At 50.7% G+C, this 13,446-nt stretch overlaps 1 protein-coding gene across 6 annotated transcripts in view; it reads left to right on the top strand.

Moving 5' to 3' along the window:
- Positions 1-13,446, top strand: part of ARID3A (AT-rich interaction domain 3A) — a 69,269-nt gene that overhangs the window by 28,459 nt on the left and 27,364 nt on the right. For 4 of the 6 annotated variants that reach the window (XM_083483870.1, XM_083483872.1, XM_083483868.1 and 1 more), the window contains exon 4: positions 9,593-9,665. The exons of the other annotated variants lie outside the window; for them this stretch is intronic. In XM_083483870.1, the coding sequence (XP_083339996.1) occupies positions 9,593-9,665 (73 nt within the window). The remainder of the gene's footprint in view (positions 1-9,592; positions 9,666-13,446) is intronic. 6 annotated transcript variants of the gene reach the window in all.

Genomic DNA, 13,446 nt, shown 5'->3' with positions numbered 1-13,446 from the left:
CTTTGAAAAAAGGGGAAAATTCATAGAATCGTAGTGTTAGGACCCAAGGGTCATCTAGTCTGACCCCGCTCCCGCAGTCCAGGAATCCCAACTGAAGCATTCAGGACAGATGGCCGCCTGACCTCTGCTTAAAAACCTCCAAGGAAGGAGGACCGTTCCCAGCTCTTGCGGTCAGATGTTGAGTCGGAATCCCCTTCCTCACGGCTTGAAGCCAAGGGGTTCGAGTCCTGCCCTCCGGAGCAGGAGAAAACGAGCTTGCTCCCTCTTCCCTGCGACAGCCCTTCAGATATTTGGAAGACGGCTCTCCTATCTCCTCTTCTCCGGGCTAAACATACCCAGCTCCTTCGACCGTTCCTCATCAGGCTTGGTTTCCAGGCCCTTTGACCATCTTGGTTGCCACAAGAACATCCTTGTCGATATCCTTCTTAAATCGTGGCGCCTCTGGCAAATCTGTGATTCCATCTTCCACGGGAGAGCCCGTCAGATATTGGAAGTCGGCCGCCGTGCCTCCGTTTCCTCCTTCCCAGCTCCTTCGACCGTTCCTCATCAGGCTCGGTTCCCAGGCACTGGCTGCCCTCCTTCTGGCTTGTCGGCATCCTCCTTAAAATGGGGCGCCCTGAACCCATAGGACTCCAGGCGCGGGTTGCGACCAAGGTGGGGCAGAACCCTCTCAATAACACCTCCTCTTTGAGCAGGGATACTGGGGGAACTGGGACCCCGCCAGATCTCCCAGTAGCCCCAGCCGGCCAGCTTGCAGACAGTGGCGAAGGACAATGGGAACTGTAGTTTTTCAAACTTCCAGCGAGCCACAGCTCCCTTTGTCCCTCCAGAGACAATCCAAACCTCTCTTAATTTTCTCGCCAGCTGCAAACCTTTTTGATGTCGTGATCCCTTTTCATCTCATCCCTGACCTCCTTCTTGTTTGCGTCCTAGTTTTTATTTTCCGAGCCGACAACAGTTCCTGTCTTCCTTTCTCCTCCGCCCACCTGGCCTCCTCGCCTTTCTAGTTTTTGTCTATTTTATGGGAGCGTCTAGACTCTTTATGGCCTCCCCGGGAACAACAAACCTTTGCAGTCCTTCTGCTGGCAGTGACCTCTTTTAAAAAAAATCACCAAAATATTTTATTTTCCCTCTTAATGATGGGGCAATTTAAGCCACGGCACAACTGAGCAATAAAAGCTTTTCCCTCGCCCGAGTATTGGGATTGATTCCCAGGGAAGTTGTGAAGGCCCTGGCCAAATGCGGCGTTCTGTTTAGGCTTGGAAGATTTCATCACTCTGTCTCGCGGTGACCAGTGTGCTCTGCAACTTTCTCTGGATGTTTCTGCGTTGGGTTTAACGCAGGCGTTTTTCTCCTGGCCCAAACTGGTGCCGAGGTCTCTTACGTTTAGCAAACACAGCCCATTTCACAGATAGGGAGACTGAGTCTCTCCCCACAGCCTTCCCCCCCGCAGGAACAAAATCCATAGCTGGGTTTCCACCAGTCCAAACCCAGGTGAGCTGTGCAAGAGATCATCTGCATTCTTCTTTCAGTAATTCAACTTAGAAGGTGAAACTAATAGATGAGATAGGCTCATGACATGCAATGAGAGATACAGTGGTACCTCGGGTTACATACGCTTCAGGTTACATACGCTTCAGGTTGCACACTCTACTAAGCCAGAAATAGTGCTTCAGGTTAAGAACTTTGCTTCAGGATAAGAACAGAAATCGTGCTCCGGTGGCGCGGCAGCAGCAGCTAAAGTGGTGCTTCAGGCTAAGAACAGTTTCAGGTTGAGAACGGACCTCCGGAACGAATTAAGTACTTAACCTGAGGTACCACTGTATGTGAATCCTTTATTTCTTATCATTGTGATGATCATTTGGGGTTTTCATCAGCCGTACGCCATGACCATCACAATGATAACAAATAAAGGATTGACATATCTCTCTTTGCATATCATGAGTCTATCTCATCTATTAGTTTCGCCTTTGAAGTTGAATTACTGAAATAAATGAACTTTTCCACGATATTCTAATTTTTTGAGCTTCACCTGTATATATATATATATATGTATATAAAAGCAGATAAAGGTAAAAGGACCATTAGGTCCAGTCGTGGCCGACTCTGGGGTTGCGGCGCTCATCTCGCTTTATTGGCCGAGGGAGCCGGCGTACAGCTTCCGGGTCATGTGGCCAGCAGGACTGAGCCGCTTCTGGCGAACCAGAGCAGCGCACGGAAACGCCGTTTACCTTCCCGCCGGAGCGGTACCTATTGATCTACTTGCACTTTGACGTGCTTTCGAATTGCTAGGTTGGCAGGAGCAGGGACCGAGCACCGGGAGCTCACCCCGTCGTTGCGGGGATTCGAACCGCCGACCTTCTGATCGGCAAGTCCTGGGCTCTGTGGTTTAACCCACAGCATCACCCGCGTCCCTATAAATGTAGATATTCTGGGTCTATTCCCTCCTATTTCGCAAGCGTGCCCAGGGATTGGGGTGGGGGTTGGAGAGGAAGAAAAAAAGGAACCCGGAGGATTTCGGCGGATGCAGGCTGCGCGAGAGATAGATTGCGTCCCTCCTGTAATGACCGCAGGAGGGTCAATTTACTTTCTTCTAAAATATTGATTAGGGCTTTCTCTGCATTAGCCGGCCGGGCAGATAATCTGCCCCTCGCAGCCAGCAGCTGTCTGGAAATGGACTCCTGGACGTGTGAGATATTCTTCCCGTCCAACTTTTACAAGCCGCTCGCGAAAGATGCCTTAACAACGCAGAATCGGGCCATTTCTTATTTTTTTGAGGGTCTTTTTAAAATTAAAAATTATTAGGAATAATAATTAAGATAAAATAATTATAAATAATAAAATAAAAATAAAAAATTATTAGGAATTTCAACATAGCAATTTTAACGGAGATACATCATCCCAAATTGTTTCCCTCCCCCATTTTCCCCCACCCCTCCCCTAAACAGATACCCCCCCCCCGCGGCTCCTATCTTTGGTTTCTCAACGTATATTTTTATCTGCATATTTTAAATTGTGAAGATCGATCTGTCAGTCCGTCCGTCTGTCAGTTTTATTGCACGTAGCCAAAGACTGCCACAATGCACACAGAACCATTCAACGATTAAAAGGAAATGTACTGGACTGATACAAAAAACTTAAAACGTTTAAGCTATCAAGACATAACCTACTCTAGAATGTCTTTAGAATGTTGTATTATTTTATTGTTGTTAGCCGCCCTGAACCCAGCTACATTGAGCATATAACACCGGTCTTGAAAGACCTACATTGGCTCCCAGGACGTTTCCGAGCACAATTCAAAGTGTTGGGGCTGACCTTGAAAGCCCTAAATGGCCTCGGTCCAGTATCCCTGAAGGAGCGTCTCCACCCCCATCGTTCTGCCTGGACACTGAGGTCCAGCTCCGAGGGCCTTCTGGCGGTTCCCTCACTGGAGAAGCCATGTTACAGGGAACCAGGCAGAGGGCCTTCTCGGTGGTGGCGCCCGCCCTGTGGAACGCCCTCCCGTCAGATGTCAAAGAGAAAAGTAACTACCAAACTTTTAGAAGACATCTGAAGGCAGCCCTGTTTAGGGAAGCTTTTAATGTTTAATAGGTTATTGTATTTTAGTGTTTTGTTGGAAGCCGCCCAGAGTGGCTGGGGGGACCCAGCCAGATGGGCGGGGTATAAATCATAAATAATAATAATAATTATTATTAGAGGGTTGGAATGGATGATCTTCGGAGGGGCCCTTCCAACTTCCGATTCTGCCGTTCTTCCTGGGTTGACACGTTCGGGGCTCGTTTTATTTTATTTTTTTAATTGTGCGGGCCTCAGGGATTCCTCCTCCTCCCGGAAGCTGCCTGTTGTGGGGTTTTTTTTGTCCCTCTGGAGGGGGAGACTGATATCAGGAGAGGAATCCGCAAGGATTCCCAGCCTCGTGTGACATTTCGGCAGCTGTGCCCACCTGCTGTCATGGATACGGTCCGGCTTACGTTACCCCTTCAGCGTCGGGCGGAGGGTCAGTTGGAGAGGAGGCGGATGAGGCCGGTCCCACATCTCCCTCCGGTTTCCCCCCTGCACAAACAAATACCGTATTTTTCGCCCTATAGGACGCGCTTTTCCCCCTCCAAAAATGAAGGGGAAATCTGGGTGCGTCCTATGGGGCGAATGCAGGCTTTTGCTGAAGCTTGGAGAGCGAGAGGGGTCGGTGCGCACTGACCCCTCTCGCTCCCCAGGCTTCAGGAAGACACCCGCAGCCTAGGCAGCGGATAGCGGCCTGCTTCCCGGAGCGCCAGGCGCACTGAAAGCAGAGCGTCCGGTGCTTTGGGAAAACATCCACAGCGTGGGGAGCCCCGCGGGAGTTCCCGCAGGGCTCCCCACGCTGCGGATAGCAGCCTGCCGCCAGGTGCGAGGGGCGCCCTGAAGCAGAGCACTCCGCGCGCCGGGCAGACATCGGCCAGCCCCACAAGCTCGGGGGACAGCAAGGAGGCGCAGCGCCGCCACCCCGCTGTTCCTCAACCTGGTTTGGTTTCCCCGACCTGGTTTTGGGGGGGAAATAAAGGAAAAAATATTTTCCTTTATTCCCCCCCAAAAAACTAGTTGCGTCCTATGGGACGGAGCGTCCTATGGGACAAAAAATACGGTAATAATAATAATTTATTATTTATACCCAGCCCATCTGCCCAGGCCTCCCCGGCCACTCTGGGCGGCTCATAACAGAATACAGTGGTACCTCGGGTTACATACACTTCAGGTTACATACGTTCAATGGCTGTGTTTCAAAGTCCGGAACGGATCAATCCGTTCTGCCTTACTTTCTATGGGAAAGCAGCAGTTTGGTTTCCGAAGCTGTTTAAGGCTTTCAAGGTCAGCACCAACACTTTGAATTGTGCTCGGAAACGTACTGGGAGCCAATGTAGGTCTTTCAAGACCGGTGTTATATGGTCTCGGTGGCCGCTCCCAGTCCCCAGTCTAGCTGCCACATTCTGCATTAGTAGTAGTTTCCGGGTCACCTTCAAAGGTAGCCCCACGTAGAGCGCATTGCAGTAGTCCAAGCGGGAGATAACCAGAGCATGCACCACTCTGGCCAGACAGTCTGCGGGCAGGGAGGGTCTCATCCTGCGTCCCAGATGGAGCTGCCCTGGACACAGAATGGACCTGCGCCTCCATGGACAGCTGTGAGTCCAGAATGACTCCCAGGCTGCACACCTGGTCCTTTGGGGGCACAGTGACCCCATTCAGGACCAGGGAATCCTCCACACCTGCCCGTCTCCTGTCCCCCAAAAACAGTACTTCTGTCTTGTCAGGATTCAACCTCAATCTGTGAGCCGCCATCCATCCTCCAACCGCCTCCAGACACTCACAAAGTACACTTCTGGTTGCTGCGGACCATGCAGCCTAACTTTTTGCTTCCAACAGCTGGGGAAGGGGTTCTTTTTAGAGGAGAGGGAAGCTGGATTTGGTGGGAGAGTCTCCAGGCACACACATATATATTTAACGAATTCCTTCGACATTCCTCACATTTCTGGGAAGGCTGAAGCACTCCGGCCGTTCCCGTTTACAGCCGAGCGAGATATCCATTTCTCTCGAACTCTGGATTGTGGGGAGCTGATTGCAGTTCTTGGCTCACCGCTCAAGAATGTAGGTGCGATTGTAATGGAATTTTATTCTTACGGTCACAGACCAGTTCCGGCTCGCTTGCAATATCTGGGAAAGCATAAAACGCAACAGGAATACATGGAATTGCAATTGGGTATAACAGAGACATAGCGGCAGTTAAAAATATACATTGAAATAAAATATAACCTAAAATTGTCATTTAAAACCTGAATCCTTTTGGTTGTACAGCTTGTTCCCTAGGTTTTATGGCAGTCGCACAGAATTTGGCCACCCTTAGCATGATCGCTTGGGACGCGGGTGGCGCTGTGGGTTAAACCACAGAGCCTAGGACTTGCCGATCAGAAGGTCGGTGGTTCGAATCCCCGCAATGACGGGGTGAGCTCCCATTGCTCAGTCCCGGCTCCTGCCAACCTAGCAGTTCGAAAGCACCTCAAAGTGCAAGTAGATCAATAGGTACCGCTCTGGTGGGAAGGTAAACGGCGTTTCCGTGCGCTGCTCTGGTTTGCCAGAAGCGGCTTAGTCCTGCTGGCCACATGATCCGGAAGCTGTACGCCGGCTCCCTCGGCCAGTAAAGCGAGATGAGCGCCGCAACCCCAGAGTCGGCCACGACTGGACCTAACGGTCAGGGGTCCCTTTACCTTTCCTTTACTTATCTCTGGATATTGCTTGACTACATATCCCATCGTCCCTGAGCTGGTGGGATGGGGAATGGATGGGAACTGGGGTCCCCATGACATCCTTTGCCGCCCTTAAGAGGGGATGCCTCTTCAAAACGGAGATATTCTCCCCCCTCTCGCACGCAGGACGGCTGCCGTAACGGAGACAGCTTTTCAAACAGTCTCCTAGGGCCAGCCCCACGCCAACCCCCCCATTGTAGTAGTCAAGCCCCTCTGGGTTGCAAACGGCCGCATTCACAGAAAGGAAACCTTCTCGGCTTCCCCTTTTAGAAGTCCCGTCCCCCCCTCCCCTTGAAAGGAAGAGAAGCAGAATCTCTTTGCATGTACGAAACGCAGCCTCCCCGTGTGGTTTTATTTTTAATAACTGGTGCAGCCCCAGCGCACCTGCTTGTTTCTGTGGCGACTCATTTAACGGGTTCGCCTGGCCTGCAAGCAGTTGCTTTCGGTTCCTCAATTTCGGTTATCTTCTTTTTGCCACCCCTCCCTCCCGATCCGCCGTGTCCTCAAGTCCGGTGGTTGCAGCGTTTCGCTGCAGGCAGCATTGAAGCTCTTTCTCAAAAGCGATGTTGTTCTTGTTCTTGTTCTTGTTGTTTCTCTGCTTCTCTCCCGAGCCGGGCGAGCATGAAACCCGGGAAATTTAAGGCACATCATCAATAAGGGACAGCAGCGGGACACAGCGCTGGGATAAGGGAGTTTCCCGCCAAATAAGGGACGCTTGACAGCTATGCTCTTTGGCCGCCGTTCGAATGTGTTCCTGCACCGTAGCTAGATGTAGCCAACTCGGGCAGGGCAGGGGGAATAAATAGAAGCGAGACCCCGGGGGCTTGGAAACTCCGCGCGGGGCATCTCGGCTTCCGACTGACGTGACACGTACAGGTTTCAGGGAGGACCGGCCAGGAGGTCAGCAACTGGTGCCAGAGAGAGACATTCCTGTTGACAGCTGCCTATTAATAGCTGGGAGCAGGGGCACCCAGTTTCCGCCCGCCGGGGAGCCCAGCGAGGGGAGAAGCAGCTTGCCAAGGGGGAGAGGCGCGTTACCGTCACACGCCGGAGGTCGTCGTGATTCGGTCAGCGGGGAGCCAGAATCTCCCTGCGTCGGACGGGTTCACATATCGTCTCCTCCTGCGCGCATGTTCAGCACGGTTGCGTTGTGCGCAATTTCACTTACCGTTTTTTTGCTCTATAAGACTCACTTTTCCCCTCCTAAAAAGTAAGGGGAAATGTGTGTGCGTCTTATGGAGTGAGTGCAGGCTGCGCAGCTATCCCAGAAGCCAGAACAGCAAGAGGGATTGCTGCTTTCATTGCGCAGCGATCCCTCTTGTTGTTCTGGCTTCTGAGATTATTTTTTTGTTTTTTTGTTTTGGTGGGGGTTTAGAAACTAGCCTGGCAGTACAAAAAATGTAAAATTCACGCCCATCGCACCGCCCACTTTCACCTCTGACCCTGCCCACCTGGCCCCCAGAAGGGCAGTGTGGCCCTCGGCACCCGCAAATTGCTTCCCCCATCTCTCTTCCAAGAGGGCATCTGGGAGAAAATTCCAGTGCCTCTTTTGTGCAGGAACACTTCCCAATTCAATTTCTTTTATTCTTCCGGGGGGGGGGGGACCCACATCGCCGCCAGAAACCAAGATTTCACCACCCCTAAAGCAAGCAAGATGTGGGTGGCGCTGTGGGTTAAACCACAGAGCCTAGGACTTGATGATCAGAAGGTCGGCAAATTGAATCCCTGCGACCGGGTCAACTCCTGTTGCTCAGTCCCTGCTCCTGCCAACCTAGCAGTTCAAAAGCACGTCAAAGTGCAAGTAGATAAATAGGTACCACTCTGGCGGGAAGGTAAACGGCGTTTCCGTGCGTTGCTCTGGTTTGCCAGAAGCGGCTTAGTCCTGCTGGCCACGTGACCCGGAAGCTGTACGCCGGCTCCCTCGGCCAGTAAAGCGAGATCAGCGCCGCAACCCCAGAGTCGGCCACGACTGGACCTAACGGTCAGCGGTCCCTTTACCTTTAGAGCAAGCAAGGAAAATGAATTTCCCGCTCGGAAAACTCAGGGCACAGTCAGAAAAGCTCCCTCAACCCCAAAGACTGGTCTCTGTGGGAATGCAGGGGAGCCGGCGAATTGCTAATTTCCTGATGTTCCCCAGGAAAGAGACTTGTCAGGTTTGTTTCAGCCTTGGTGGTTAGGCAGGAAGATGTGTTCTTTAAAGGCAGAGGCGCCCGGCTCGAGGCAAAAGGGAGTTGGGGACCCGGGGACGGCAGGAGACTTTTGTTTTCGAAAACCGAACCAAGCCCAGCCCTGTAGCTAATGAGAGGCTCCGCGAGCAGAGAAAACTGCAGGGTCAGCAACTCTGCAAAAAAGCACACAACGTCCAGAGCCCCATGTTGTCCCGCTGCGGGCGACAGAGAGGTGCGCCGTGTAGAGGAGCAGTCCAAAAGCACGGGCGAATTAGCAAGCTGTTGCTCAATTTCCCATGCTTTGAACCTACGAACAGCCCTGCGGCTGGATCAGGCGCAACTGGGAGCCACCTGACGCAGGATCCTGTCCTCACCGTTGACCACTAGATCCCCCAGAGTGAATCTATACAGTGGTACCTTGGGTTACGTACGCTTCAGGTCACCTACGCTTCAGGTTACAGACTCCGCTAACCCAGAAATAGTGCTTCAGGTTAAGAACTTTGCTTCAGGATGAGAACAGAAATTGTGCTCCGGCGGCGAGGCAGCAGCGGGAGGCCCCATTAGCTGAAGTGGTGCTTCAGGTTAAGAACAGTTTCAGGTTAAGTATGGATCTCCGGAGCGAATTAAGTACTTAAGCAAAGTTCTTAACCTGAAGCACTATTTCAGGGTTAGCGGAGTCTGTAACCTGAAGCGTATGTAACCCGAGGTACCACTGTAAACCCTCCCTATACAGGGCCAAGGGATGTGGTTGGCGCTATGGTCTAAACCACTGAGCCTCTTGGGCTTGCTGATCAAAAGGTTGGCGGTTCGAATCCCCACGATGACGGGGTGAGCTCCGTCCCTGCTCGGTCCCTGCGTCCTATAGGGTGAAAAATACGGTATATCCCAAACTCTTTATTTTAACTGGAAAGGTTGGGGGGGGGGTCGTCTTATACGCCCGGTCGTCTTATATGCCGGAAAATACGGTAATTGGGAACTTGGTTGTAAACTTATTGCTTTGCTGCAGACTTGATTGCGAACCTTAAAAATACCAAAAGTGAAAACGAGATTTCTGGGTCTCGGGGCTGAGAGTTAGGGTGGCGTTTTCGCGTCTCCCCGTTGGAAAGGGTCTCCGAATAACGTGTCTCCTTCGTCTTATGTCGCTTGCAGCTGTATGAACTGGACGGAGACCCGAAAAGGAAGGAATTCCTGGACGACCTTTTCAGCTTCATGCAAAAGCGAGGTGAGTAGACAACACACCCCTTTCTCCCTCCCTGCCTGTGTGCCTGTCTGTCTGTCCGGCAAATCTTCTGCAACGCCATGCTTTTGCAAAGCCAGCTTTGGGTAATCTTCCTCTGTGCTTGGTAAGGTCACACACATACACACAGCGAGGGGCGTGCCAGCTTGCAGAAAAATACTTCTGTTGCATCATTCTCTACTCCTCCTCTGATGAAAAAAGGCAATTAAAAAAAATTCGTTTATGTGTTTTTTTCCAGTTTTACATTTACACCTCACGTCAACACCCTTATACAATATTTTACATAGACCAGGGGTCAGCAGACGTTTTCAGCAGGGGGCCGGTCCGCTGTCCCTCAGACCTTGTGGAGGGCCGAACTACCGTATTTTTCGCTCTATAACACGCACCCGACCATAACACGCACGTAGTTTTTAGAGGAGGAAAATCCATAGGCATGCCACCTGTAGGCATTCCCTCCATAACATGCACAGATGTTTCCCCTTACTTTCTAGGAGGAAGAAAGTGAGTGTTATGGTGCAAAAAATACGGTATATTCTGAAGTAAAATTATATGAACGGATTCGTACGCCCCACAAATAACCCAGAAATGCGTTTTAAATAAAAGCACACATTCCACTTGTGTAAAAACACGCTGATTCCCGGACTGTCCATGGGACGGATTTAGAAGGTGATTGGGCCGGATCCGGCCCCCAGGTCTTAGCTTGCCTACCCATGACATAGACCCTGGAACTAGGTCTATGTAAAATAGGTAATTTCCTACCTAAGTGGTGGAGGTGCACAAAAAGCTTAAGAGATTATTATTATTATTATAATTATTATTATTATTATTTCAACTTATACACCGCCCTATACCCAGAGTTTCACAACAAGACCACAACATATAAAATCAAACAAAACGCAGTAACCCAAGCCACATTCTAAAAGGGCATAGGGTGTAAATCGGATTGACCAAAGGTCTGGTTAAAAAGGAACATTTTTCCCGGTGCCCAAAGGTGTATAATGAACAAGTAAAGACGGTAATTAAAGAGCAATTAGGTTGGGTCCGTGATATAGAGACTGCACCTTTCAGGTGCCCTTAAAATTAATCGATAAGGCGAATCGTTTATCTCGCCCATTCCAATGAAAAGGCAAAACCTGCCATGTTTTCAAAGATTGTCTGGGAAAAGAATTAAAAGAATTGCTTTGTGGGAGTCGCAAGGGTCGGGAGAAGAGACGGTTGGTGGTGTCACGGGTTTGGGCCAATACGCCGAGACTCCTGCTGCTTAACATGTTGCTTAACATGGTTTTTACTAGGCAATAAAAACCCGCGCTGGCTGGCAGCTGAAGGGAGTGTCGAGAAAAGCGGTGGGAAGAGAGATTTACCTTAAGTCAAGGAATCCGATTGTGGGGGGGGGGGTGGCGGTTGTGGGGGGGGGGAGCAGATGGTCTTGTCCCAGGAGCTTTGCACGACCGGAATCTGCATCTAGGAAACGATTATCGTGGGTGTGCAATGGGCAAGGATGGGCGTAAAGGAAATTGCAAGGTGCTTTTGTGGGTTTAAGGGACGCGGGTGGTGCTGTGGGTTAAACCACAGAGCCTAGGGCTTGCCGATCAGAAGGTTGGCAGTTCGGATCCCCGCCACAGGGTGAGCTCCCATTGCTCGGTCCCTGCTCCTGCCAACCTAGCAGTTCTAAAGCACATCAAAAGTGCAAGTAGATCAGTAGGTACCGCTCTGGCGGGAAGGTAAATGGCGTTTCCGTGCGCTGCTCTGGTTCACCAGAAGCGGCTTAGAAGCGGCCACATGACCTGGAAGCTGTACGCCGGCTCCCTTGGCCAGTAAAGCGAGATGAGCGCCACAACCCCAGAGTCGGCCACGCCTGGACCTAATGGTCAGGGATGTTGTTGTTGTTTAGTCATTTAGTCGTGTCCGCCTCTTCATGACCCCCTGGACCAGAGCACGCCAGGCCCTCCTGTCTTCCTCTGCCTCCCACAGCTTGGTCAAACTCATGCTGGTCGCTTCGAGAACACTGTCCCACCATCTCGTCCTCCGTCGTCCCCTTCTCCTTGCGCCCTCCATCTTTCCCAACATCAGGGTCTTTTCCAGGGAGTCTTCTCTTCTCATGAGGCGGCCAAAGTCTTGGAGCCTCAGCTTCAGGATCTGTCCTTCCAGGGAGCACTCAGGGCTGATTTCCTTCCGAATGGAGAGGTTGGATCTTCTTGCACTCCATGGGACTCTCAAGAGTCTCCTCCAGCACCAGAATTCAAAAGCATCCATTCTTTGGCGATCAGCCTTCTTTATGGTCCAGCTCTCACTTCCATACATCACTATTGGGAAAACCAGAGCTTTCACTATACAGACCTTTGTTGGCAAGGTGATGTCTCTGCTTTTTAAGATGCTGTCTAGGTTTGTCATCGCTTTTCTCCCAAGAAGCAGGCGTCTATTAATTTCGTGGCTGCTGTCACCATCTGCAGTGATCATGGAACCCAAGAAAGTAAAACCTCTCACTGCCTCCATTTCACAGGCTGTAAATAAACTGCCCATTTTACAGTTAGGATAGTTAAGGCTGCAAAAAGACCTCTCCTCCTTCCCACCCCCAAGACCCCCCCCCCAGCATCCTCCCTCAAAGTCTCCCTCTCCTGGGATCCAAGTCATAGGCCGGCCGCCCCATCCTCTGGCCGGACACCGTTTAATCCCGGAAAATGACCCATTCCTTCCTGCAATAAAACGGTCGGACGACTGCACCACCGCACAAACGTCTTCTGGCTGCCGTCGGCTCTTCTTTTCTCGGCCCGATTGTTCCTTTCGGCTTTAAGGAAGCAATAAATCAATTAGAGGGGGAAGCGGGGGGGGTTTGTTTTGCCCCCCTTTTGAAAGCCGCTCCTTTTGTCCGCTAGCTAGGAGTGTCCATACCCATTTGTTTGCCAAAGTGGTCTTTTTTTTGTTCATGGGCCAGGATTCAGTTTCCTCAGGTTTTCGCTGCTTGTTCGGGTTTCTAGACCTCATGACTCCATCATCCTCATCATTATTATTACTATTATTATTCTTGTTAGGGATGCTCTGCCTTTTTCCTTCCAAGGAGGTCAGGGCCGGTGGCTGTGATTCTCTGCCTCCCCACCCCGTTTTGTCCTGACAAGAAACCTGTGAGGTAGAGGAGAGAGAGAGAGAGAGAGAGAGAGAGAGAGAGAGGTTCTGTTCCCCGAAATCACCCGATGAGATTCGCGGCTTGAATCGTCGCGGGATGTAAACGTTTTGAGGCGAATGGAAAACGTTGGACCTGCAGAGAGTTAAAAGCGCCCTTTCTTTCTTTCTTTCTTTCTTTCTTGCTCTCCCCCCTCCTTTCTCTCTCTCTCTTCCTTTTTCTTTCTCTCTTTCTCTCTCTCTTTCTGTCTTTATATATCTTTCTTTCTTTCTTTCTTTCTTTCTTTCTTTCTTTCTTTCTTTCTCTCTCTCTCTCTCTCTCTCTCTCTCTTTATCTCTCTCCTCTCTCTCTCCTTTTCTTTCTTTCTTTCTTTCTTTCTTTCTTTCTTCTTTCTTTCTTTCTTTCTTTCTTTCTTTCTTTCTTTCTTTCGCTCTCTCTCTCTTTTTCTGTCTTTCTTTATCTCTCCTTTTCTCTCTCTCTCTCTTTCTCCCCCTCTCTTTCTTCCTCTTTCTCTCTCTCTCTCTCTCTCTCTCTCTCTCTCTCTCTCCTTACTTTCTTCCTCTCTTTCTGTCTTTCTTTATCTCTCCCCCCTCCTCTCTCTCTCTCTCTCTCTCTCTTTCTTTCTTTCTCTCTCTCTCCTGTCTTTCT

The sequence above is a fragment of the Podarcis liolepis genome (genome assembly GCF_965112155.1).
Source record: "Podarcis liolepis genome assembly, chromosome: 18".
In the NCBI taxonomy this organism is placed as follows: domain Eukaryota; kingdom Metazoa; phylum Chordata; class Lepidosauria; order Squamata; family Lacertidae; genus Podarcis; species Podarcis liolepis.
This window is presented reverse-complemented; position numbering and strand designations above follow the sequence as displayed.